Raw genomic sequence first — 25,462 nt, 5'->3', positions numbered from 1 at the left:
AAGACAACTGGGGAAGGAAGGGGTTTGTCGAGACGATAGTATCGGAGGAGGATATAACGAGTCAACAATATAGCCTGAGTGTAATCCAAACGATAGATTGATAAACAGGTTGAACACGAGTATGAAGGTTCATACTCGAGTTCCTATATAGGACACGTGACAGATCTGACAGACGCTGTCGGGTCTACGACAGACTTGACAGCAGCTGTCGCGTCTGTCGGTCACGTGACGTCTAGGCGCCGCCCTCGAGGTTGTCTCAGTTGGCGCCCAGTGAATATTACTACGATACATGTGAGATCTCTGATTGGATCTTAACAGCTTTATACGCCAACACTACCTGCACTAGAGACTACCCTCTAGGAAGCGCGAACACCAAGCAACGCGCGTGAGCTAGAGGCTCAATTAACATTAATACGCGATAGGATATAGAGGCATAGAAGCTCATCACCTATATCTATTATTGAGAGACTTAATTAGCTTGAGAAAGGCTCTACAATAGTAATGTACAAAATAGCATTAATGCGCGATCAGATCAAGAGCCTTAAGAAAGCAAATGAGACTGCTACAATGCGCAGAAAGCGCAAAAAGAAGCGTATCTAGAAGCAAGGCACCCTATTAAAGGCAGAGGCAGAGGAAATTATAGCTTAAAATAAGGTTGAGCAGCAGCTTAAGGGGGAAACGCGTCAAGGTAGGGCGCAATTAGGTACCAGTCGGCAGGCTTCCGCGCGCTATAGGCGCTGTAGGGAGACTGGCCATAACTCACGAACATGTAAGAAGGATACTAGAGATGCAGCTTAATCTAGTATAATGCGTATATTCTATTATTTTATCTTATTGTTAAGATAGATTCCTATGAAGTGGTGAAAAGTTGGTGGGGTGCGCCGCTCGCTTGCCTGCGCCGCTCGCTTGCCAGGTACGTTAACCGAGTCTGGAGGAGACAACTTTCTACGTTCCTTCCGTCTTTCATCTTCAACCAAGACATCTAGCGAATGGGAAAGTGAGCTCTTTGGCATTCTGTGCACAAAATGACTGGACCGAATCGTCCTATCTGTAGAAGATCCTCGGATCAAAACTTCCACCCAACTGCAAGCTGGTCCTCGATGCAGCAACTGACCTGACAAACGGCAAGGGCAGCCAAAGGTTGGAAGCCACCCTGATCGTAAGCGTATCTCAAGACTTCTTCCAATTTGAAAACCAATCTCGTCCCGCCCACGTGGTTCTGAGCTGATAAGGGTACCTTCTTTCCCTAGAAGAAGTCGTGAAGCGAAACACTGACCGCTCAGTTTGCGCCTTGGTGTCTGCCACACGATGGACCGTACATCTAAATTCCCGTCACTTTATCTTGTCGTACCTAAAACCTTACCATTGCTCCAATTCACAGCCCAGTCTCACTGACAACATCTAGCCCTTGACACGGACGCCCAACAGAACGGCTCAAAAAGGCAGCAATCCGTCGCCGACATGATCCGATGCGCTTTCAACACCACCGGCGCGCGCATGCGCTCACTCCATATCACCTCTGGTCACTCTTTCACCACCGGCCTGGACCTCAACGGCAAGGCACGTGTCAGCCAGCTTCTTGAGCAGGCGCAGTCAGCGGGTCCCAAGATGTACAAGACTGTCAAGGAGAAGGACTTTGACAACAACGCCGTCCGCCGGGATCAGCTTATCTGGCTCGTCAAGCATTCACTCGGGAAAGAGCGTGTGGGGAAGAAGACCTCGCTCTATGAGTTGCCGTGGTGTACTAACAATGTGGGCAAGCAGGAGAAGAAAGAACTGACGCAGGTGGGCGTAACCGTATGGCCGCATCTATGGTTAGTATCTATGATTGGAGCCAACGACGAGGACTGATGAACCTGTAGGTGAGGCGCCTTCGACATCGTACACTCTGTGTATGGAAGATCGAAGGAGGTTAATTTTTACCCTGTGTTCCACCGTCAATAACCACAGAATCAGTTACCAAGAGGTGAACGGGTCGTGGAGAGGCAAGTTTGTGTCTGGTATATGAAGGCGGTCACAAGGAGTTCATGGGTAGCAATAGCACATTGCGATCATCATTTCATCGTGCCAGGTCAACGGAATTGGGTGTGTGAGCTAACCATCCTTTGTCCACCCCTTGTATCCTTACATCTACATCAATGAATACCATCGTATCGTGCATTCTACCTTATTTTTGGGACAGCTTTGAAGGTTACTTTTTGCAGTCTGGAAGAGTTATACATCGAACAGGTATGTTCGTGGCATAAATGCATATGCCAGTAGGCCAGCCTTCAACAATCTCGCTCTTGTCCGCGCACGATACCGCAGCTCGAAGCAGGAATTCCATAGCCTTTGCAAACGCCCGAACCGAATTACTCGACAGTGTGTTCAACACGCTCGTTTGCGTGTCTTTGCAATCAAATTGGACCTCTTCCAGCATATCGCGGAAAGTGATCTTCACCAATATGTGCGGAAAGATGCGGCCCCTCCAGCCCACGAATCCCGACTTGTCATCACTCCGCCGAATTCGCCCACTCGCGACGCATTTTGGTGAGTCATGCCAACGTCGAAGGTCCCGACGATCTGATTGATGAAGCGTCCAAGGAGATCAATATCGCGCCCTCCTTCATGGGTGCTGTAGTCCGATGACTCTACCTGGACTTGGAATACTCCATCAGTATTTCTGGTCCATGCGATCTTCTATATCAAGCCTACCGTTTGGTCGCTCGCGCTGCCGCATGCCGACACTTCAGCTCCCGACAAGAATCTCCTTCGCAATTTCCGAGGGTTAGATATGGGCTCCAATATCCTGCATAATGCAGACACACACGCATCCCTAACGGCACTTAATGTGCTCAGGGATACTCTTATGAGAAGTTCATGACTTGGCGTGCAGGTACTTGAAATGTGCATTGCTCATTCGACCACAAGATCTAAGCTTGCATCACCGTCTCACTTTCGCTTCGCCTGGCTTCAGTCAATGGCGGGACTGACACCACCTCAGTGGCATTCATATTCCCTCCTCTGAATGCATACGTGAAAGTCCATCCCGCTCCCGCCCCGCCGTGCTGCCCATCCTTGTCCACCACAACGATGCCGTAGGAGCCATCAGGATACTTCCTTAGTATACGTTTGACGGCGTCCTCGGCTGCCGCTTTTGGACTCATACCCTGCCGTAGGTTCTCAACAGCCTGGTAGCAAGGAAGGAAACGCATCATGATGTCGCCATCACCCGTAGCGCCACATCCTCCCACATCGCCGTCAACATACGACCCAGAGCCTGTAATTGGTCCATCGCCGACGCGGCCTGGAACCTTCCAGGTTGCGCCATTGGTGGACGTTCCGGCTGCCATCGTACCGGAGGAGTGAATGGAAATCATAGAGATGGTGTCGTGGGACGTTTGACTTCCGTCAGGAATGAGCCCTCTTTGGTACACGGGAGACGATGAATTGAGTGCGACACCAGTGTAAGGTCCACACGACGTCTTTGGGTCCGGGGATACGTTGATTCGGTAGTTGGGCTGGCAATGCTCTTCCCTCCACGCTGCACATCTCTTGGTCTGTTCTGTGGTAGTGAGATTGCTCAAGGCGAAGCCATTCGAGACAGCGAATTGCGTGGCCAGATCGCCTGCGAGAAGGGTGTGCGTTGTGTACTCTAGCACGTGTCGCGCAACTGCGATCGCGTCCTTGATCCGTCGCAACCCTGCAACGTTGCCGGATTTCATAGTCGTGCCGTCCATGATCATGGCGTCCAAGGTTGTCTCGCAGTCCTCGTCCGGCGAGCCACCAAAGCCGACTGAGCCGTCACACTGGTTCTTCTCGCAAGTGGAGCAGCCAATCTCTACGGCGTCCAGCGCTGAAGTGGTGGGTCTCTGCAAAGACAGGTAGGCTGCATCGGTGGCTGCGGTGAATGGTCCTCCCCATGTGTTGATGACGAAAGGAAGGCCTGGTGATGCTTGTGCAGCAACACGCAATGCAAAAAGACTCATGATTGTCACAGTCCGCTTCATTTTGGTGGTGTGCACTCTTGCGAGTCTCGAAGGCTTCGTATGAATGCTGAATGCTGTCCAGGTTTTGTTCCGGTGACAGCCCTCTACACGCTATTATAGCGGAGGCAAATGTTCAAATGTTGGGTCGCACGAGAATGATCAACCGAAACGACGTCCAAGATGTAACTTTGTCTAACCATATCCGGTAGGTGCCGAGCTTTTCAGAGCGGGCAGATATCCAGCATGGCCGCATCAAGTATAGTAAAGCTACATCGGATAAAATGTTCCTACCCTAGTATCGAGCCACGGTTCGGTCTTCCATATTTTGAGTGTTGGTACGAAGTAGATCTACGCGTTGTTCGGTGCACGCTGGTCGGGCTTTTCCGAACGCGGTAGAGCCTGGGTATTAGACGACTATCTACCATAGGCATGACCGCAAAACCTCAATGTGATAGCTCTTGATGGTTTTGAATCATAGTGAGTATTTGCACCTCCTAATTGTAACTAGTTATGATCGTTGAAGAGAGATATGTACAGTAAACCGCCTTCCAGACACGAAGCGTACATTTGTGTACATAAATAAGATCGGTTCAGCATACTTTGGGTACCCTATTCCATAATATGTGTTTCATGTTATACGTTGATGTTGTACTGCTTGTACTAGCCAAAGTGGGTTTCAGGTCAAATTACAGCTACTAATCTGCTAATTTCTGTCAATAATTTATCTCTCTACACACATTAGCTATTTCGACTGCGTCTCATCTATCGCATTTATTTGCTGTAGCTTATATATACATCTCTGATACGAGGCACGTATTGAGAAAGTAAGAAACAATGTATCAGTCTGTAGAGCCCACAACCAAAAGCAGATAGAGGTGACTCCACCTACTACTGCTCAAGGAACAAAGAATCTACAATTGAAATCCAGGAAACCGTACCCCGTGTTGAACTGAATCTTTTCACAGCATCCATCCCTTGAATTCAAAGAGGAGCGACGAGGTAGTCGGAATGACAACGAGCAGACCATGGCAGGCCGAACAACACATGCTCATGTCGTGCGTATCAACGAATGGACTCATAGCAATAACGTCGTTATAGGCTAAGCATGTACTGGTCGAGTCATGGGTATCAATCAATCATCACATGCACCATCTCCCTCCCAAACTTTCCTTCAACCCAGGCCCATCCCCTCAGCACCAACCCCCACCACGAAAACATACTACGCCGCCCCTGATGTCCCACCACCGGAGCTCTCGCCTCCAATATCCCTCCCCTGTCTCAACCTCTCCCTATGCTGCGCCTCCGCTAAACTCTGCTTCTTCACATACTCCATAACGATGTCCTCCTCCGTCATCTGCTTCTCGAGTCTCTCCTTGTCCTCTCTGTCCTGGCGCTCGCTCTCCTCGATCGCCTTCCGCAGCGCCTGTTCCTCCTCGTCATTTGGGGGTTGTGCTTTCGCGTCGCCGGCCTCCACGATGCTCGAGAAATACTCATCGTGCTTGTCCTCGCTGGAATGAAGTTGGTGCAGTTTCTCTGACTCAGCCAGTATGCGCTGGTAGTCCTCGTCGTCCTCAGTATCCGACGAATCCCACTCGGAGTCCGTATTGTGTGCCCGGCGCGCACGTGACGTCTCCAGCATCGACGCGCGCAGCGTTTCCTCGAGGATGCGCTGCTCGTCAGCTGAGACGCCGCTCTTCTGCGCTTCGTTCATGCTGGCTTTCATCGCACGCTGGAGGGCTTCTTCTTCGGTTTCGTGTGGCTCGGGCTCGCGCTGGAGCTCGAGCATAGAGGCACGGATGGCGCGCGCAATGAGCTCGTCTTCTTCGGGGTTGCCGCGTGACGTCTCAGCGACGGAGGCTTTGATGGCGGTTTCGAGTTCGGCACGCTCAGCTTCTTCGTCGTGGATAAGATCGGCTTGCTGGACTGTTGGTGCGTTGTGAGGGAGGGCGGGCTCGGGGAAAGTGTGTGCGTGGTGCAGAGGATGCACGGGGTTGTCCATTCCCCTCTGTGTCGTTGTGCTGATCCCTGTTCCGCTCCGAACAACAGGTTCAGGAAGATCCAGTGAGCCCCTCCCGTCTGTCGCATAGAGACGAGAGTCCTGGGCCCCAGGAGCAGTCCCCTGCCTCTTGAGCTTTCCAAAGCGATCTTTCTTCTCCTTCTTCTCGCGTCTTTCTGACATGTAGCTGTGTAAGGCTTGTAGCTGGTCTTCGCCAGGATTCTTCTTCTTCTTGACATTAGTCTTGATGCATCGCCATCGACTGATGATATCTGCTTTCTCAGCTGGCGACAACGCTGAAGCCTCGTCGTATCCCTGCGAAATTCGGGCTGCGATGATGTAGTTTTGGACACCCGAACCCTGGTTCTTGAGCATTTCTTGGTAAAGGCCCTTCATGGCGTACGCGGGAACGGACCAGGCACCTCCCATGACACGGAAGGGGACGCTGAAAATACCGCGACCCACCCCTTTAACGAAACCTAGTCCGCCTTCTTTCTTTGCGCCCTTATATGGGTCGGTGACGATGCCAGCTATGCCGTCGTAAAGGCCGAAACCGAATTGCTAAAGAGGATGTGAGACGCTGACGTAGCTACGGGGTAATCATCATACCTTTGCAGCAACCTTCAAGCCGCTCTGAAGATCGGTGACTTTATCAACCTGCCTCACTTCGCCGCCATACAACTTCGGCACGTTGTGAAACCCTTGCGCCACGTTCATGGAGAAGTCTAGAGGCGACTTGAAACCCGCACCAACGATTCTACCGACGCCTTTGCCGGTGCCAACGATTGAGTCTTTGTTCATTTCGCCGAGCTTATCCCCGAAGGTACTCTTATCGCTGTAGACGGTGCCTGCCTTGTCACGAATTTCCGACGCTGAGGCCGAAGCCGCACGACTTTGACTTGATCGGCGGCTATGGCTGGATCCTGGAATGAAACAAGCCCGATCTCGTGACGGCGAACGAGATTGTGAGACTTGAGAATGCTGCGCCATTGCTTGAGCCATAAATCCAGAGCGTTCCGGGTCTGGGCGGGGGCTGGAAGAGTCAGATGCTTTTGGTGTCTGGGATAAGGCAGCACTGCGACCGTCCGGCGTGCCTGGCTGTTGTGTCGGAGTGATTGAAGTGGTGCTACTCCCGGCTCCTGATCCGGTGTTTGACCTAGCCGGGGGCCTGTCGCCAGCTCGCGAACCTGTATCGGTGGCACCATCGTTCTCAGTCTGCTTCGCTTTACCCTTGCCCTTGCGCGAGGAGTCGGGATGTATGTTGAGGAGTTTCAAGGTTTCAATGGGGAAATCGGCCACACCCATCATCATTTGTCCTGCAGTACCGACAAGAGCGGACGTAGCACCAGTGATTGGATCCCAAGGACCTTCGTCAGGAATGTATTCGCGCGCGCGGAAGCTAATGCGGTCAGGCTGTATCCGCTTACTAGAGCGGGGGACTTACAGTTTAAGGTCAGAGAAGCTAAGCTCGCCCTCTTGAGTTAGGACAGTCGCAGCTTTGGCGCTCAGGCGGACCTGAGTCCGCTTCACTCTCCAGACAGCCGGGTGATTTGGAGCAACAGCGCATCTTAGATCATCGTACTTCAACATCTGATGGAATGACTGAGCGCCAACCTGGGCTCCTTGTTCTTTCGAGATTCTAGCGGAAAGCTCTGCGGCTTTGGAAAGCGACTCTGGCTTCAAAGCCTCTTGGATGGCGTTGGCTAGCTTCTCTGCAGTCAAATCCTTGTAAGGGATGGGGTCAGGCCCAGCACCAGCTTTGGCCACCATGGCTCCCCAGAAAGGTTGGTCTCCAAAAAACGGCACGACGACGGTAGGCCGACCTGCAGCGATACCTGCGGCAGTGGTGCCAGCACCACCGTGATGGACTACAGCTGCGACGTGCTTAAACAGCCAGTCGTGTGGCACGTTGCCAAGCATAAAGACACCTTCAGGTACGTTGAGGTCATCCCCACCCAGGCCGCCCCAGCCCTTCGACACTAATGCCCGTCTTCCGGTTGTCTTTACTGCTTCGAAGATCATCGTGGTCATAGCGTTTGGATCGTCCACCACAATCGACCCAAAGCCGATGTACACCGGAGGTTCGCCTGCGGCTAGAAATTCGGCAAGATCTGGTGCTGGTGTGTAGTTTGATGCCAAATTGAGGAAGAAGAAGCCTGCAATCGAAATATGATGCCCCCAGTCCTTGGGCTTCGGGATCAACGCTGGAGACCTGGCCCTAGGTTAGCGTGCCCTGTTCTATGAAGCAGACAAAGTCAAGTTACCAGCAGTATGTGTGCGGGATCTTCATCCGTTCCAACATGGCAGGACTCCAGAGCAAACTGATCGGATCCAGATTCAGGGCATCTTTGCGGAATTTGTTGATCAAGTCTCCCAAGCCCTGCCATGTTAGCATATCTACGAGGATATATGACATGTAATTGGTGATGGACGCGTCTGCATTTGAGGTTTGAATGTTGGCCAAGGGGTGCGGAAACTGCTGCGTCGGGTTCCAGGGCATTCTATGGATATTGTTAGCATTCAAGACGGCCAAAGAGACGGGATTGACCTACGTAAACATGATGTGAAAGGGTATGCCCAATTTCTCAGCGCAATGAAGGTGCCCAAAGGCTGGCGGATTCGCGATGATGGCATCGGCGACAAAGGGTTTCTTGAGGTCGTCCGGTAGCTGGTCCTCAACGCCCATCCATTCTTCGATAGTCTGCTTGAGCGGATCCACGCCCATGCCATTGCCGGTCTCAATGCACGATCGCCACGTGCCACGCAGAATCTCGGCGATGCCTTTTCGACGTTTGCCCACCTCGCCGCTGCGCAGTGTGTCAAACCCTGGCATCAAGCCTGGGTTCTTGACCATGAAAGCCATGAGCTCGGCGGGATCGCCGCCAATGCTGAAGAATTCCAGCCCGTTTTCAATAACAAAGTCCTTGAACGTCGCATGCGTCGCCAACCGCACGCGATGCCCGTAGGTGTCCTTGAGCACCTTGCCCAGAGCAACGAATGGTTGCACGTCTCCTCTCGAGCCAACGACTTGTATGACGAGATTCAGTGGGGGAGGGGGCCTCTGGCCAGGTGCGCCTCCGAGCGATTCTGGAATGTAGGGAGGCGGCGGTGCGGGTTCGCGTTGGACGCGGGTGAGCTGGCGCTGAAGCTGTGGTACGATGAGTTGCGATAGGCCGCGGCTCTTTTGGTCGATGTTGATGTTGACTCGTCCATCGCTCGCAACGGTCGCGTTTGCGCCGAGTTGGCCGCCGTCGTCATTTAATGTGCCTGGAAATTCGCTGTACGCGGGCGGGGGATGGTCTGCGGGGGCGGCGTGCTCGGCGTGTGCAATGCTGCTCAGGGCATCCTGACTGTGTGCACCGGCTCTGGCGACGGGTTAGCACTGTAGATTGGCACTCTAGTCCACGTACGCACGCTGGCCGAGAGACATTCTGCGCTTCTCCGGGGCGGTACAAACTGGCGTACGTCGACCCCTCCGGCTTCGTTCGCGGCCGCTCGGGCAGCTGGTCGTTCCCAGCCGGGCCGTGTTGCTGCGCTGAGCTCGAGGGCGTGGCGCCTGCCGGCGCAGTTGCATTTTCATTGTAGGGCGGTGGTAGTGGGGGCGGGGACGCGTCCCCTTGCGCAGCCCCGCCGCGGGGCGGTCTCTCGTCGTTCGTCATGGTGCGTGGCGTCAAAAGAAGAGTCGTAGGGGTATCATGGAGAAGAACGGAGACAAAAGTAGGGGTTTGGTCAAAGGAGCGCAGCAGCAAAGGCAGGACGGCCAGGCCAGCAGACCGGTTACGTAGGGCGGCCTTCGCAAGCGTAGCCTTCACAGGTGGACCTGGTCCCTGGACGCGGCGCACCAGTGCGGCCGTTTCATCCTCTGATTCGCCAACGTCGGGGCCAGTGGCTTGGGCAGCCAACTCGTCATCATCTGGCCGATTACGACGCTATCATCATATGGCATTAAACGATTGAACGAGCAAGGCATACCAGATTTTACGACCACTGTCGGTGCGAAGCGGCTGTCGCATCCCTCGGCCGGCAAATCTCAGCCATTACCTTCCGTTCCTTCTGAACTGTATGCGTTATCATACTTGCATGGCAGGCAGGACATGCCGCGTCGTATTCGCTCGTACCGCATCGTGTCGCATCGTATCGTGTCGGAGCTTGCCCCGGCGCTTGGGAACCAGCGTTAGAAGCTTCATATGATTTACTGTGGGACTTCCAACTTTGCACGAATATAGTCTCATACCGAGTATTTTAGGCCATTAGGCAACGGGGAAACAATTGCACTGCACCTATTGTTTCAGTCGTAATGTTGCGGACGATGACAGGTCCAGATCATAGGACTGTCTACGTTCAATGACGCTTTGGCGACATGATGGGTACTTTAGGCCTGCGACGAGGCTTAGCGTGATACGTCCTGCCGCGCTAAATTGGACACGAGTTTTGCTGCCTGGGGATATAGTTTCAGAAATCGAAGTCTCTCCAGTTGTATAAAAGCCTATCCAATGATGGCCAATTGATCATATGTATCCGAGAGCAGGGTTCGTGATACAGGTACGTGCTGGAAACTTGGAATCAGGGTGAGCACGTAACTCTCAGAAGCTGGATATTACCTTTACCTACAAAACTTGGAGCATGACTTTCCAGCACTAGGGACAGACGATGTCGAAGTCTAGAGATTGGCATTTAACGTGAAGGGGGAAAAGCACGAGCTTCATTCTCTTTGCTGAACGGGACCATGCTGAAACACCAAAATCGTCGTGTTGTAGATGGCTCAATGGACACTGCCATTGCACATTTGAGCGACTGCATGTTACCATTGAGCGTGTCGGTATGCAGAGAACATCGCGGTAACGGGAAAGGTGCCCGTAGCATAGGAACGAAATTAGCGCCGAACCCCGCAAAAAGCAAGAGCAGTTCTCCGACGGTCCACTTCCCTGCTCCACAACCCATGAATCCATTCACCGTTGCTATCGCCAAAGTCCAACGACTACTTAGCCGAAAGTACGTTGTGCAACAGTTTCGCGCGCGTATGCTCACTCACATCCATCTTCATCTTGACATATTCACTTGTGATTGGCACATCGCAGCCGCTTATCAATCGCCAAACGATCAGCCACAGTGAGCCTTCCTCGCCAGGGTTACTCGTATCTCGGTTACAGCACAACATGCGCACGCAACAACGGCGCGAATACAAGCGACCGTACGGATAACGCGTGCGATGGCAAAGACACCGTACAGTGGCGAATCGTGGATATGGTGGATCGTCGTACTCGCCATGATCGGCGCGCGGCTGTGAGTTACGCACCTTCGCAGCTCACAAACCAGAACAGGAACTGACTGCCCCCCTAGAATTTCTCGAAAACTGCTATTTCGCTCGATCAAAGGCCTGCAAGTTGACGACTGGGTCATGGGCCTGTTTGTGGCAACCTGCTACACCACTTTCATCGTAATTTCCAACAAGTACCTGAAGGCTGGATCAAACCTTGAGCCGAGCGGCTTCGACTGGAGTGCAGTCAGCGCGCGAGATATTTCGCGTCGCGTGTACGGCAGCAAACTCATGATTGTCGTGGAACAGATGCTGATTCTTGTCATCTGGTCCTGCAAGGGCTGCCTGTTGGTCATGTACCACCGATTGACACGCACAGCGCTGCGCAAGGAAAACGTCGCCATCAAACTTCTCGCCGCCTACGTTGTGCTCGGCTTCGTTGTCATGGAACTTCTGTACTTCGCTGCCTGGTGTCGTCCATTTTCACTATACTACGCGGTACCGACTGCGAATAAGCAATGCGATACCCTGATCGACCATCGCATCACCAAGACCGTCTTCAACGTATCATCGGATCTGGTCATGCTTTGCATCGCCCTCCAGATGCTTATCCGGTCGTCACTTCCCACCAAGCGGAAAATGGTCCTTTGCTTTATCTTCTCACTTGGGCTGTTCACCATAACGGCGGCTATCCTGAGTTTGTATTATTCCATAAGCAACTCCTACATCCACACCTGGCTCTCTTGGTACCTCCGCGAGGTCTCCATGGCGGTTATTGTTGCCAACATACCGTTCACCTGGACCATCCTACGGGAGCTCTTTGAGGTAGACGAGTTTAATGCGTCAAGTCCTCAGCCGTGGTCTTTCTACCCAGCCCCACGAAGCACGACAAACAGCAACAACGCGCGATTGTCACAGGCGACGGGCCCGTCAGTACCGAATGCTTCTAAACACCGGGAGAGATCTGCAACATCCAGACTTGCGAGTCAAGATACGCAGTCTCCGACGCTGGTTGGGTCCCTTTCTGTCAGCAAGACGTCAGGGGAGTCACCATCAAAAAGCTTGAAATTCGAAGGCTCAGAGAGGGGTGAGATGGTGCAAATCAGGTCCCATGATTTTGCGGCCGCATCATCGCCGCCTGCTCACGATCACGATGCCATCTCCCCCGTGTTACCATGAATAGGTCATGGACGCGAGCTTTCGCAAAGTGTATCATAATATGACTAAGCTGAAAAGGAACATGGCCCCCAGGGTTATTACCTAAGCTAGTGCGGGTTAGCGCAGCCGCCTCGAGACCAGTCAGCTGCAGCTCAGCGTAAACTGTTTCTCTACGCACAAGCCGACTTTGCACATAGTCCCACCGTCTCAGAGATGCTTTGCGACAGGTGTATGTCTTATTCGAAGGCGATGTTTTAAGTGACTTCCAAGACAAATCACATCATCCACGCATTTGTGACCTTGACGTTGCTACACTGATGTGATCCTTTGCTTATCACCTTGTTTGAAAGGAAATCTCGAAAGACCCCCTAATATCAACCACCCTCTTCGTTGAATTTTCCGTTGTACAATGAAATCGAGGACTCACCATCTTGGTCTTGGGCGCCAGTGGACGGACGTATTGAATTCCGAGTATTGATGCGACATTCTCGACTTCGGCACAACACTTTGTCGATGACAACAATTTTGAGGGACGAACTCTTTCGGGAATTCTTCGCATACGAGGGCTTGCTAATGCAACCCGTTGGGCACGACTATCGTAGAGTTAGTCATCTAGAGTGATCTATGCACAGAACGGCGACACAAGCGCACCTCGAGGAGAACATGCGGGAGACCATTCTCATGTAGAAGAGGCAGGAGCCGTGAATCCTACTGTACCAGTTCTATTCACGATTTTGAATACCAAGCGTCTTATCAGGGAACAGCAAGACCAGCTGAACACGAACAAGGTTATCATCCAGAACAAGCGTCTACTTCCGCCATCGTTCTAACAAAGTACAGTAGCTCAGCGTTCCACTTTCTATAGACGCAATTCTTACACGTTTCACATCTATCTCGCCTACGGATGTTCCAATAACACTATCAGATATCAAGGGTTCCTACATAATCTGCTCAGGTCGAAGGCAAGTTCCCCGCTTCACCCTCCGAACCCCCCAAAGTCCTCAAACGCCGACACGACGGCACCCTTGCTCTATATCATATACTGCTCAGTCTCTTACATAACAGCACATGGTCCGCATGTTGCCCAATTAGGATTGAGAGGACACGTTGGCGCCGGCACAGTGGTCGTCGGTACTACCGGCACCGTCGTTGTCGTTACTACCGGAGCCTTCGTCACGCTCGTCTTCAGCGTGCTTGTCAGCCTCGTCGAATATTTGTTTGACGGCGGTGATGGTGGTGGGTTGCGCTGCAAGACGACTTCCTCCTCCGGGGATGGTGTTACCATTGCGATGGCGGCGAAAAGCCAGATGAAGCGTGCTAGGAAGTACATTGTTGCAATAAATTCTACATGTATGTCTATGGGGTTTGCGGAGATGTACTGGGGTTTGTGTTGGGTAGGCTTAACGACCCTGGTGGTCTTTGTTTGCGCGTGAGGATCACCATGCGAGACTTTCCACTTAGGCGTTGTTATTGTTCCTTGCGCACGCAATGTGCGCCGGTGCTTCGTATGCTTGTTGCGAAAGCGGGGAATTTTCGATCGGCCTTCTAGAAGTATACGAAATAGACAGATGGTGAATTACATACCCTTTTTTTGCTCACGTAAGTCGGTTCGTGATATTGTAGCCCGAGGAGACTTAGTGGAGAGCACGTGAGCTCGAGGATTGAAAGTCTAAGTACTCAATGAATTGCAACATGGGCAGTGCGGTAAACGCTGGGGTGATGCTGTAAGAAATGGATACTAATCAGGTCCTCGGTGCCTCTATCCCCTACTCTCTAGTAATCGTCTCGACTGCAGACCCTACGGTGACTGGTATATCTAAACATGTATTTATTCACATGTAATTCATAAGTGTTCCAAGTAGAAAAAGTTAGCCGCGGCCTCTGCTGGTGTTGGACCGGTTCATTATCGATACTCACAACCAGAACATCGATTACACCTATGACAATACTACGAAGCGAGATCACGCCCGGCCGTTATTAATTGACGAGTTCCTTAGATGCAGGGATGTTTACGGGGATGTCGCAAACATACAGCTTCGTGAGGAGTGCTTACATGATATCGTAGTGGGGATATAGAGGTGGATGGGCTTTAGGCGTTGGGAACGGGACGAAAGCATCATGAGAATCTGGTACCAGATATCTACTCGCTTCACGACCATGCTGATGGCGCTCCTCAGGACAAAGCATTGTCCGAAAGCCAAAGCGAAGATGCGGATGCAAGATTTGCGGTGGACGCATCTCCACTTGAATACGATGAGGCATAACAAATAGGCTTGTACGTAGCAGAGTGAAGGAAAGCAAGGGAAAATGTAGTCATGCATAGAATTACCCGTACACGATACCTAGGTAGGTACTATACGGACACATGGAGAGGGCAACTGAAATTGCGAGTTCGTATGCTGACCGTTAACGATTGACTCTCATCGCTGTGCCTTTGTTATTCCGTCTACCTGGACATGTTTCACATACTAAGCAATTGCATAGAGGCCATAGCTTTTGCAGGAGAGGTTTCAATTATCTTCTTTGAGTTTAGACTCCGATGTGGATAGCGCAGTTCTCGTCCATGAACTGATTCGATGTCCGTGCCTGGCGTGAACACATGTGGGAAAATAGTCGAAAAGTCGTCCCAAAATGATGTTGTGATGGTTTGTTGGTGCCGCATGCACGGAAGGTTGCCTAGCTTAGGTGATGTTGCGCTTGCTGCGCACGGATCCGCGATGAAAAACCGGGGTCGGTTTCCTCGGACGCCGTGCACGATTCTCCTCCAGCATCGCTATTCCTCCCGACCCACTTCAGTGTCCGACTGCAGGGACTCGCCGCCCTTCGCCAAGATGCTATTCAGGCCAGTTTCGCATCGAGAAAACACCCAGTGGATGATCCATCGACCTATGGGGCGTGGTCGACCAAAGCAACGACGGATCCATGCCCCGCCACGGCGCTTGCTCTCTTGGGCAAATAATTAGGCTTGGCGCTCGGTGCGCGCGCAGCGCGTGAGAAACTTGGCCTTCGTCTTAGCAATCAAGTCGTTCTCTGGAACAATCACAAACTTTGTATACTTATTTTGGATGGCATGACAGTCATTGCAACTCGCTTCACCTTGTGCTTCTTCCAAGATTCTTTGCCTGCCGTTCTTTGCGTCACTTCTACTGATACCATAACCTTTACTACTTAATCGCGCATTGTCGTACGAATTGAGCACCTCTAAAAAAGGAAAATCCCGTTTTACCTTCAATCTGCACGGTGACGCATTGCTGTAGCTGCGATGTCTTCATTTTTGGGCATTCAGGGCGAGACGGAGTGCACTACACAAGATTTCATTGGGTCTAGCTCGAGCTCGAACCTCGATGCCCACTCACGGATGGAGCAGGGAGAAGAACGCGAACAAGTCATCCTTTCGTTAGCACGCGAATTCACAGTGCAATCCCACCAAACTCACCACGAATCACCATTCCAGGCTAGTGAAGGCTCCACTCTCGACCCGAATTCTTCTGCGTTCGATGCTCGCTCGTGGGCGAAGGCGTTCTACAACATACGGTATACCTCAGATGTACCGGCGCGCGTAGCCGGAGTGGCCTTCAAGAACCTCAACGTTTCAGGCGTTGGATCGCCTACCGATTTTCAATCCAGTGTTGCGAACTCTATTCTCAAGCTACCAGCGCTCTTCGGAAGAGGCGCCCAGAAGATAGAAATCCTCCGTGATCTGGATGGTTTGGTTCTTCCTGGTGAACAATGCTGCGTGCTGGGGCCACCAGGGAGCGGCTGCTCTACTCTGCTCAAGACAATAGCGGGAGAAACGCATGGATTCAAAGTAAACCCGGACTCGCAACTCAATTATCACGGAATCGCACCGGCGGAGATGCACAAACAATTTCGAGGAGAGGCCATCTATACAGCAGAGGTTGACAGACATTATCCCCAGCTGACGGTGGGAGACACTCTGTATTTTGCCGCGTAAGTGATTGTCGGTTTTCCCTCAGTCGACAAGTTTTGAACGGAAACAGACTCGCCCGAACCCCACGCACCATTCCAGGAGGTGTCTCGCGGGAACAGTATGCGGAACATATCCGAGATGTCATCATGGCCATGTTTGGTATCAGCCACACTATCAACACCTGTGTTGGAAACGATTTCGTACGCGGAGTGAGTGGCGGTGAGCGGAAGCGAGTGACCATTGCTGAAGCCGCTTTGAGCTATGCACCCCTCCAATGTTGGTAAGTCACCGCCTCCAAGTCTCGACAGCCGAAGGCCCGCCGCATCTCGCCGACATAGCCTGACCATCCACAGGGATAATTCTACTCGAGGCCTGGATTCTGCGAATGCAGTCGAGTTCTGCAAGACGCTTCGTACTCAATGCGATGTCTTTGGGTCTTCGACTTTCGTTGCCATTTACCAGGCTCCGCAGGCAGCTTACGACGTGCGTCATTTCGACACCACCAGGAAATTTGCTGACAACGTTCATAGCTGTTTGACAAGGTCACGGTGCTATATGAAGGACGACAGATTTACTTCGGACCTGCACAAAGCGCCAAAAGCTACTTTGAGCAGCTTGGGTTTTCGTGTCCCGATGCTCAGACAGTGCCCGACTTCCTGACTTCTATGACTTCTCCATCCGAGCGAGTCGTCAAACCCGGTTTCGAAAATCGGGTACCCAGGACCTCCGACGATTTCGCAAGATGCTGGCAACAGAGCGAAGGGCGAAAGATTCTTTTGGCTCAGATCGACGAGTACACCCGCAATCATGCTCTGGGTGGTGTAGGTTGTAGCAAGTTCGCCGAGGCGAGGAAGGTGGAGAAGTCCAAGGCACAACGCGAGCGCTCGCCGTATACCCTGTCGTACTGGGGACAAGTCAAGCTTTGCATGTGGCGAGATGTGCAGCGCCTCAAGGCCGATCCTTCTGTTCCGATTTCGATGCTTCTCATCAACTTTATTGAAGGATTGATCATCGCTAGTATCTTCTTCAATCTGGCAGATGACACATCTGCGTTCTTTTCTAGAGGAGCTGTCCTTTTCATGATGGTCAGTATTTGTCCGGATCAATGCTGCATGCACTGTTCACCCATTGATGCACTCATTAACAGCTTTAGGTACTTCTCAATGCTTTTGGTAGCATGTTGGAGATCTTTTCTTTGTATGCAAAAAGAGAGGTCGTGGAGAAGGCTAGTATCCCATTTTGACCCCCCTCTCCTTGAGTACGAGCTAATGATCCATCCAGCATACTCGTTATGCACTATATGTACAAAATCTTGCTCATTCATCATCGACTATATCGCTGACTCTAACAGCACCCAAGCGCAGAAGCTCTGGCTAGCATGATCGTGGATATGCCCTACAAGATCACGAATGCGGTAATTGTGAATACAACTCTGTATTTCATGGCAAACTTGCGCCGCGATGCAGGGTCATTCTTCTTCTTTTTCCTCGTCGCTTTTTCCATGTTGCTGTCGATGTCAATGTTTTTCAGGTTGGTGGTCTGCCCTCTCAGATGACGTTTTACTCACCAAATCAGGTTCTTTGCTTCAATCACGAAGACTATTGCTCAAGCACTCGCGCCATCGTCGATCATCTTGATGGGGCTCGTTTTGTACACCGGCTTTGCTATTCCTGTGGCTGATATGAGAGGGTAAGCCATCTCTGCAATATCCGAATCAAGCTAATATATGGACAGTTGGGCAAGCTGGATCCGCTACATCAACCCGATCTCCTATGGTTTCGAAAGCGTTATCGTAAACGAGTTCGATGGCCGCCAGTTCCCGTGCGCGCAGTTTGTACCCTCAGGACCATCCTACGAGGCCATTGCACCTGACCAACGAGCCTGTGCTGTCAAAGGTGCTATCGCCGGTGCCAATTACGTCAACGGGACCGCGTTTGCGAGCACGACGTACAACTATCAATACGCCAATCGATGGCGAAACTTTGGAATTATAGTGGTCTTTGTGGTTGGTCTCGCCGCCTTGCACCTGATCACGTCTGAATTAGTTGCGTCGGCCCGCTCCAAAGGCGAAGTACTTGTCTTTCGTCGCAAGAACCTCAAGGCGATGGCAAAGCGTCGGAAAATGGACGAAGAAACTGGGAGAAACACTACAGCCCAGACTGAGAAGTACACCAGCGACAGTGATGCTGCTTCGATCGTTAAGAAGCAGCAGAGTATCCTCCACTGGGAAGATGTCTGCTACGAGGTGCAAATCAAGGGCAACACCCGGAAAATCTTGCAAAATGTCGATGGCTGGGTCAAACCAGGAACGCTGACAGCCTTGAGTAAGTGTTGTGAAGGACTGGACTGTTTCTTGCGCTGATCAGGTATAACAGTGGGTGTGAGCGGCGCCGGAAAGACTACTCTGCTGGATGTTCTCGCGAGCCGTACTACCATGGGAGTCATCTCCGGATCAATGTTTGTCGACGGTCGCGAGAGAGATGGTTCCTTCCAGCGACAGACAGGATACGTAATGCAGGTTCGTGATCGTGGCCACCTTGAAACAAATTAGAGACTGATGATCCTGCAGCAAGACATACACCTTCATAGCAGTACTGTACGCGAGGCGCTCGAATTCAGTGCTCTGCTTCGCCAGCCTGCAGATTACTCTCGGGGCGAGAAGTTAGCGTATGTTGATGAGGTAGGTTTACTCTTGCATACATGTATGAGCTTGAGCTAATTCACGATAGGTCATCCGCCTGTTGGACATGGAAGACTACGCTGAAGCCGTCGTCGGTGTCCCTGGCGATGGCTTGAACGTTGAACAGCGAAAGAGACTTACTATCGGTGTTGAGATCGCCGCTAGACCGAGGCTGCTACTTTTCCTTGATGAACCGACTTCCGGTCTGGACAGTCAAACATCGTGGTCCATTTGCGATCTAATGGAGAAGTTGACGAAGAACGGGCAAGCGTAAGTCGTGCTCCTGCTTTATGAGGCACAAACTCATCTATGCAGGATTCTCTGCACCATCCATCAACCTAGCGCGATGCTGTTCCAGCGATTCGATCGCCTGCTTCTACTTGCCAAAGGCGGCCGTACGGTCTACTTCGGAGACATTGGATCTCAGTCACACATTCTTGTTGACTATTTCGAACGGAATGGCGGACCGAAGTATGATTCAAGCATGAATCCCGCCGAGTATATGCTGGACGCCATCGGTGCAACACCAGGCTCAACACATACCGAAATTGATTGGCCTGCTGTATGGAAGTCCTCTGCTGAGTATGCAGAGATACGAACAGAACTTGCAAGGCTTCGACAACTTCGTAATGAGCCATCCGCGGTCATGGATACCAACTCTTCCAGCTACCAGGAATTCGCCGCGCCATTTGTGACCCAATTTCTTGTCGTCGCAAACCGCTGCGCTCAGCAATACTGGAGGACACCCTCGTACATCTATTCTAAAGCTCTTTTGTCTATTGGTTGTGTAAGTTTGAGATCATACATTCTTGTGATTCGCTGCTAACACATAGATCACTAGTCCTTGTTCATCGGCTTCTCGTTCTACAAGATGGAAAACTCTATACAAGGACTCCAGAATCAGGTACGGTGATTGTTCACATATTCCAAATGCGTCAAAAATGGTACTGATTGAGTTAGATGTTCGGAATATTCGTGTTCCTGTTCGTCGTCATTCAGCTCATGTTTCAAATCATGCCCAACTTCGTAGTGCAGCGGACTTTGTACGAGGCGCGCGAACGGCAGTCTAAAACCTACGTGTGGCAAGCTTTCTTGTTTTCTAACATCTTTATTGAGATGTTCTGGAACTTAGTAATCCAATATCCAGTCGGTCCAACTCATCGACATCTGCTGACGCAAACTAGATCATGGGTACTTTCTGCTTCCTGGTATGGTTCTATCCTGTGGGTTTGTATCGGAACGCAGAGCCTACAGATTCCGTGAGCATACGTAGCTTCGGAATCCTCCTCATCATCGTGGCGACGTTCATGTTTGCTAGCTCCTTCGCTCACATGCTGATCGCTGGCGCGCCGAATGAGGAAGTTGCAGGAGGTATCGCGACGATCATGAGCATTATGCTCTACGCCTTCTGCGGCATCCTAGCTGGGCCGGACAAGCTTCCTGGCTTCTGGATTTTCATGTACCGCGCAAATCCGTTCACCTACCTCGTAAGCTCCTTCATGAGTACGGCGCTCGGCCAAGCGCCCGCGTACTGTTTGCCGAACGAGTTCCAGACATTCCTACCGCCGCCAAATCAAACCTGTGGCCAGTACATGCAAGACTACATCGGTATGGCCGGAGGCTATCTGCAGGATCCAAGAGCGACCGATACTTGTAACTTCTGTCAGCTGTCGAGCACTGATCAATTCTTGCAACAGATCAACGCTACGTGGGAGAACCGATGGAGAGACTTTGGGCTGTTGTGGGTCTATGTTTTGTTCAATGTCGCAGCCGCTACGGCGCTGTATTGGTTATGCAGGGTACCTGGGGTAAAGAAGAAGACGAAGACCCCCTAGAGTAAGACTATGGAGATCGATGAGTCTTTGTTCAAGTATGAGAGATCTCCCTGACCAGCTTGTTTGCGCGTTGTCTAACGTAATACACTGGCTAAATGCAATTGGTCTCAACATCGTGCGTTTCGACCCGCAAGCATATGATCTGTCGTGGTTCACCTGATCTTCCCATCTCAAAACAACGTGAGTCTAAAGTACCCTGAGTGTCGACAGAGTGCAAAGTTCAGGTCGAAATTGGTATATTCCTCCCACGGTAGCACAATACAATCGATACTGTTGATCACTCACTTTTCTCTTACGTCATATTCACGAACAGAAGTGAAGGTGAAGTTAATCCAGGTGAAGACAAGACCGTTGTGCTACCAGGAAAGTACCTAGTAGGGTTCGAGATCTTCTACGACTGGCTTTACACGAGGACCATCTACACTCCAACGGAAGAAGGCAGGATTCCCTTGACCTTTGACTCCATCATCTTCGCATATGTCTTCGGAGACGCACACCAGAGTCCGGAATTCTGCAACGCTGCCATAAACGCCCTAATACAGAAATGTGATCAAGATGACGTTCTCCCACTATATCAGCTCAATTACGCTTACGAAAACACCCTTCACGATAACCTGTTGCGAAAGTATCTCACGCATGATGCGGTTGCTTGCTACAATTTCGAAGTCTTTCAAGTGGATGCAGATAGCTATCCCAGGGAATTCATGATGGAGGTGATACTGGCGTCTAGAGAGCTTGAATGTGCTCCTAGGTGTATGGCTAGTGGAGAAAATTGGGCGAGGCTGCTCCAGAAGCGTACTTGCGACTACCATGATCACAGTAACGTTTGAATCGACTAGACATATAAGTTAAGCGAAGACACTTCATGAAGAGCTGCCAATTCTCACTAGAAAGGAACAGGAGACTGTCTCCACTTACTCGTATGACTTGATCGATCATCGCAGGTTACAGTTCTTGGGATGATCGTGGCGTCCACCAATGTATTCGGAGCTTCATTTGGAAAGACCCGTACCTACAGCTGTAGTTTGAATAGCAGGGGATAGGAAACCTTTGCGTAGCACCACTTGCGTGTCTTTACTTGTGGCAAAGGCATTGGGAACTGTTCAGTCGATCTTACTCTTTGACTGACCTGAGATTCACTATCGTCATCAGTGCACAGCTTAACACCTTCAATACACAGCGATTTGCGCATACGGTTGTGTGAATGAATTTCAAAGCTCAGTATATCTAACACATGTTTCCGTTGTTCATTGGTCTTGTGAGTTTATAGCTCGTCGTTTCAAATCCTGGGTACTTCGTTGGCTGTCTAGTGCATACGGCTTCACAATTTGACATCTTCAATCAAGACTCAAGAGCAATAGAATCCTTCGTTGGCTTTGCAGTGAATGTTTGGATATTGATCATACAATGAAAGCCTCAGCTATTGGGTGTATACGTATTCTGACCGCAGCAATATTCTCTTATTACAGCACATTTCTATATTTTCATGGACGCATATACATCATCAATTTCTGGCCCAATCACGACCGTGTCAAGACTCTAGCAAACGAGCCTTCACGAACTTATGATGATAAATATTGGACTTAACACCTAATGCTGATGTTTACGGACTTCTCTACTCAGCACAGCTCTTTTCTCGAAACCTTAGTACAGCCACCAATATCAGTACATAGACATTTCACATCCCTCAACCATATAAGATGATCAGCATTTCCTGCGAGACTCAATTGCTGAAAGGAGGCGGAGGCAAAGGATGGTGGATATGCTGCGAAAATAAAAGAGTTAACGAAATGAGCTCAGATGAATGCGAATCGCTTCTCTGTGATCACAAAAGATGCGATGACTGCGAGAAATTTGCCAAAAAGCCGAAATACTAGTCGAAACTTGCCGCTGTATCCTTAGCAGTGGGCCAAAGAGTTTCGCAGGCTGCAGCTCGCCGCAGGCGTCGATGATCGCTTACCTCGGGAGAAACTATGAGACCTGAGGACATGCTTTGTTTGTCGGGTGTTACGACTGTTTGGAGTTCCATAAGTTTGGTTGCATCAGTGCTCAACGTTCGCGCTCATGCCGCATTTGACTAGGCGGAATAGTTGAAACAAATCTCTGTCATTGTGAAAGTCACAAATCGCGATACTAGTGAGAGAACATTGCAACTGGGAGTCGTACAAAATCATATGCGATTGCTTGCCCAGGCTTTGAACACTGACCATTCACTTCATGATAGAACAAAAATCGGACATCGCCATTCTAGAGGGGTTACCTTTGTCCTGTTTAGTAGTCAAACACCTTCCATGAACTTTAACAGAACCGAACACGTCGGATAGAAGATTCCCACTATAACTAATAGATTTATCCGACCTAGTAAACCTACAGTCCTCGGTTTCTTGGTGGCCCCGTACCATTAGTCGTGCTCTGTACTAGGGGTTTTCTTTTTCTCTACGCCCTTGAGCTTTGTACAAGCCCAGCTTTCCATGTCCTTCAGTTGTAAATATATTTCCTAAGATCATGCTGCCCGCTACACCACAAACCCAAGTCGCTCAACAGGTGTACGTGATGGCCAAGTCAACCTTTGGCACGCCTTCGAAATCTTCTGGCACTACATACGAGATGTTATAGAAAACGTGGTTCCGCAATGAACTCCCGTACACCACAGGCTGAAGCTCCAACCCTGGCGCATCTACCTCGATCTTAACACATGGCAATGCATCGTCCAATCCAGTAACCTTATTCCCCGATAAAGTCCAACTCGGAGGTACGTTCGATAGCGCAAATGTAAAGATGTCGGCCCCGGCTTGTGTGCGGTTTGGATAGCTGATACTCAGATGATTGGGCGTTGCAATAGCGTGAATAGAGCTTGCGCTCGGATACAGGCTGAAAAATGTGTTAAGTGGAAAGGGCTCGTGAGCCTTATCACCAGCCCAGTGTACGATTGCAGGTACGAATTGGTCGCCGCGATTGACTGTCTCGTTTACCGATTGTCCGCCAATCATCAGCTCGCGACTGATCCATGAGGTCGCGACTCGCGAATGCTTGCCTTCTAGGTCGTCGTATATGGTCTTGTTAATGGAGCGTGCTGGTCCTTGGAAAGAGCCACGAAGTCGAAGTGTGTCTTGGACGTGGGTTGGGATAGCCGACTTCACTTCCTCGACGATGAGCGCAACAGCAGCACCTTGAGCGATATCAAAGACCAAGTCGCTCTCGAGCTTGTAGGGTAGCGGAGCTGCTGTATTACCAAAGAGACCCCAGAAGAAATTGACTAGTGCGGTTGAATGTTGAGTCATATCTCGTGTATAGGCGCGGTCGTATGGCCCAACCATGTTTCCTAAATAGCCGTTGTAATGATCCGCTAAGTCGGTCCACATTTCTCGGAGAATGATCCTTGCTGATGAAACCATTGTTTGATCTTTCGGACCATATTTTAGGTGGGCGCCAAGCGCCCAAGTATCGATCCCGTAGTAGCCCGGAGAGTTGTATTCAGAGAGAGTGTTAGCTCCATTCAGCTGGAAGAGTTTGAGGAGACGTGTTCCTTGATCATTTGCGAAGTCGAGGAGCTTAGTATTGTTACGGCGAGCGCCAATCCAGCCAACCACCAACGCACGCATGATAGCGGGATTGCTGTAATAGATACCCAGGTTATCACCTTCAGGGAATGTGCCGTTACGGCGCATACCCCCGATAGCGGCAATCTCGAGAGAGTCCTCGATCTTTTCGACTAGCTCGCTTCCGATAAGGTGGCCGAATTCTTCGATTACCTGAACCAGCTGAGTTCCGATGAACTCTCTCCAATTGGGATCGTATGTCGTATATATTTCAGGGGGATACATCGTGGAGTTTGGCGTCGGATCTGGCTGGTCTGGAGATAGTTTGTAGGTTCCATACCACGGCGCAGCGAAGTCATTAGTCATCTGACAAGCGATACTGAAGAACTTGTAAGCTGTCGGCCGCTTTTATGGTACAAGCTCGTACATGTTTCTAATCGCAGCCTTGGCTTTTTGAAGATCATCGCCCTTGTTGCGGTGTAGCAGGCCCACGAGATACCATGCGGTGAATCGAACAGACCAGCCACCTTTGTCTGGATATGCAATAAAATTATACGAACTGTCATAGCGGCGATCTTGTACATGCATAGACCAATCGAACAAATCTTGCGCGTCTAGAACGTGTGAGTAGATTCACCAGGAAATGTGTGTGGTGAAGCATACCGGCGCTTAATGTCGTTTTCCTAGGCGCAATGATCCCTCCCATGCATCTCGTAGCGAGTGTCACACAAAGATAGCGATTCAACTTCATGGCGATATTGCCTGAACACCTGGAGTCTGGCCGGGCGACTGCACGAGTGGTGGCTGTTCGTATTTGAATTCATTCGGAAAAGCATTGCCATTGATGTCACTGAACGGATAATTTGGCATATGGCAAACCGAATCCAAGAATTCGGCTTATTGGTATACCGAAAATCAGACTGGCTATTGTCGCACAGGTGCCGGATGGGCGCAGCAGGCTCAGCACAAGCACCTCGGGGACTAACCGGGAAGGGAAGGTGCATCAGGCACAGATTCCCCGCGATGACTACATATCGGCGGTAAGTCGCACACTGAACATGTTTGATGAGATCGCGCGCTCAGTAGTGAATTGAGATA

General features: G+C 50.8%; 7 protein-coding genes across 7 annotated transcripts; 3 read left to right on the top strand and 4 right to left on the bottom strand.

Annotated features, from left to right (window-relative positions):
* Positions 1 to 5: 5 nt before the first annotated feature.
* On the bottom strand, positions 6 to 323 carry CC84DRAFT_720222 (uncharacterized protein). Its single transcript, XM_018187153.1, has one exon. The coding sequence runs from the start codon at positions 289 to 291 to the stop codon at positions 130 to 132; it is 162 nt and encodes a 53-aa protein (XP_018038170.1). The 5' UTR covers positions 292 to 323; the 3' UTR covers positions 6 to 129.
* Positions 324 to 2,912: 2,589 nt separating this feature from the next.
* Positions 2,913 to 4,099, bottom strand: CC84DRAFT_1258822 (uncharacterized protein; the record flags this gene model as incomplete). Its single annotated transcript, XM_018184859.1, has 1 exon — positions 2,913 to 4,099. Exon 1 carries the CDS (start codon positions 3,987 to 3,989, stop codon positions 2,913 to 2,915), a length of 1,077 nt encoding a protein of 358 aa, XP_018038169.1. The 5' UTR covers positions 3,990 to 4,099.
* A 966-nt stretch (positions 4,100 to 5,065) lies between these two features.
* CC84DRAFT_1144640 (UDP-Glycosyltransferase/glycogen phosphorylase) lies at positions 5,066 to 9,724 on the bottom strand. Its single transcript, XM_018176464.1, has 6 exons — positions 9,379 to 9,724; positions 8,517 to 9,329; positions 8,229 to 8,465; positions 7,409 to 8,176; positions 6,574 to 7,363; positions 5,066 to 6,525 (listed from the first exon to the last, which is right to left on the bottom strand). The coding sequence occupies exons 1-6, from the start codon at positions 9,621 to 9,623 to the stop codon at positions 5,188 to 5,190; spliced, it is 4,191 nt and encodes a 1,396-aa protein (XP_018038168.1). The 5' UTR covers positions 9,624 to 9,724; the 3' UTR covers positions 5,066 to 5,187.
* Positions 9,725 to 11,173: 1,449 nt separating this feature from the next.
* Positions 11,174 to 12,400, top strand: CC84DRAFT_1195845 (uncharacterized protein; the record flags this gene model as incomplete). The annotated part of the gene is made up of 2 exons (XM_018181421.1): positions 11,174 to 11,247; positions 11,305 to 12,400. The coding sequence occupies 2 exons, from the start codon at positions 11,174 to 11,176 to the stop codon at positions 12,398 to 12,400; spliced, it is 1,170 nt and encodes a 389-aa protein (XP_018038167.1).
* Positions 12,401 to 15,641: 3,241 nt separating this feature from the next.
* CC84DRAFT_1216703 (opaque-specific ABC transporter CDR3) lies at positions 15,642 to 20,825 on the top strand (the record flags this gene model as incomplete). Its single annotated transcript, XM_018182835.1, has 14 exons — positions 15,642 to 16,330; positions 16,381 to 16,590; positions 16,664 to 16,793; positions 16,841 to 17,395; positions 17,662 to 17,840; positions 17,886 to 17,999; positions 18,045 to 18,634; positions 18,686 to 18,828; positions 18,880 to 18,990; positions 19,040 to 19,260; positions 19,306 to 19,777; positions 19,832 to 19,894; positions 19,951 to 20,121; positions 20,175 to 20,825. 14 exons carry the CDS (start codon positions 15,642 to 15,644, stop codon positions 20,823 to 20,825), a joined length of 4,299 nt encoding a protein of 1,432 aa, XP_018038166.1.
* Positions 20,826 to 21,205: 380 nt separating this feature from the next.
* CC84DRAFT_1087926 (uncharacterized protein) lies at positions 21,206 to 21,655 on the top strand (the record flags this gene model as incomplete). The annotated part of the gene is made up of 1 exon (XM_018174225.1): positions 21,206 to 21,655. A coding segment is annotated over one exon (450 nt), but the record flags the coding sequence as incomplete, so codon positions are not given.
* A 1,707-nt stretch (positions 21,656 to 23,362) lies between these two features.
* On the bottom strand, positions 23,363 to 25,115 carry CC84DRAFT_1186638 (uncharacterized protein; the record flags this gene model as incomplete). Its single annotated transcript, XM_018180871.1, has 3 exons — positions 23,363 to 24,743; positions 24,792 to 24,978; positions 25,028 to 25,115. The coding sequence occupies 3 exons, from the start codon at positions 25,113 to 25,115 to the stop codon at positions 23,363 to 23,365; spliced, it is 1,656 nt and encodes a 551-aa protein (XP_018038164.1).
* Between the last annotated feature and the right edge of the window lie 347 nt (positions 25,116 to 25,462).

Source organism: Paraphaeosphaeria sporulosa, assembly GCF_001642045.1.
Source record: "Paraphaeosphaeria sporulosa strain AP3s5-JAC2a unplaced genomic scaffold CC84scaffold_4, whole genome shotgun sequence".
In the NCBI taxonomy this organism is placed as follows: Eukaryota; Fungi; Ascomycota; class Dothideomycetes; order Pleosporales; family Didymosphaeriaceae; genus Paraphaeosphaeria; species Paraphaeosphaeria sporulosa.
Note: the sequence above shows the minus strand (reverse complement) of the source record. Positions and strands in the feature narration are given on the sequence as shown.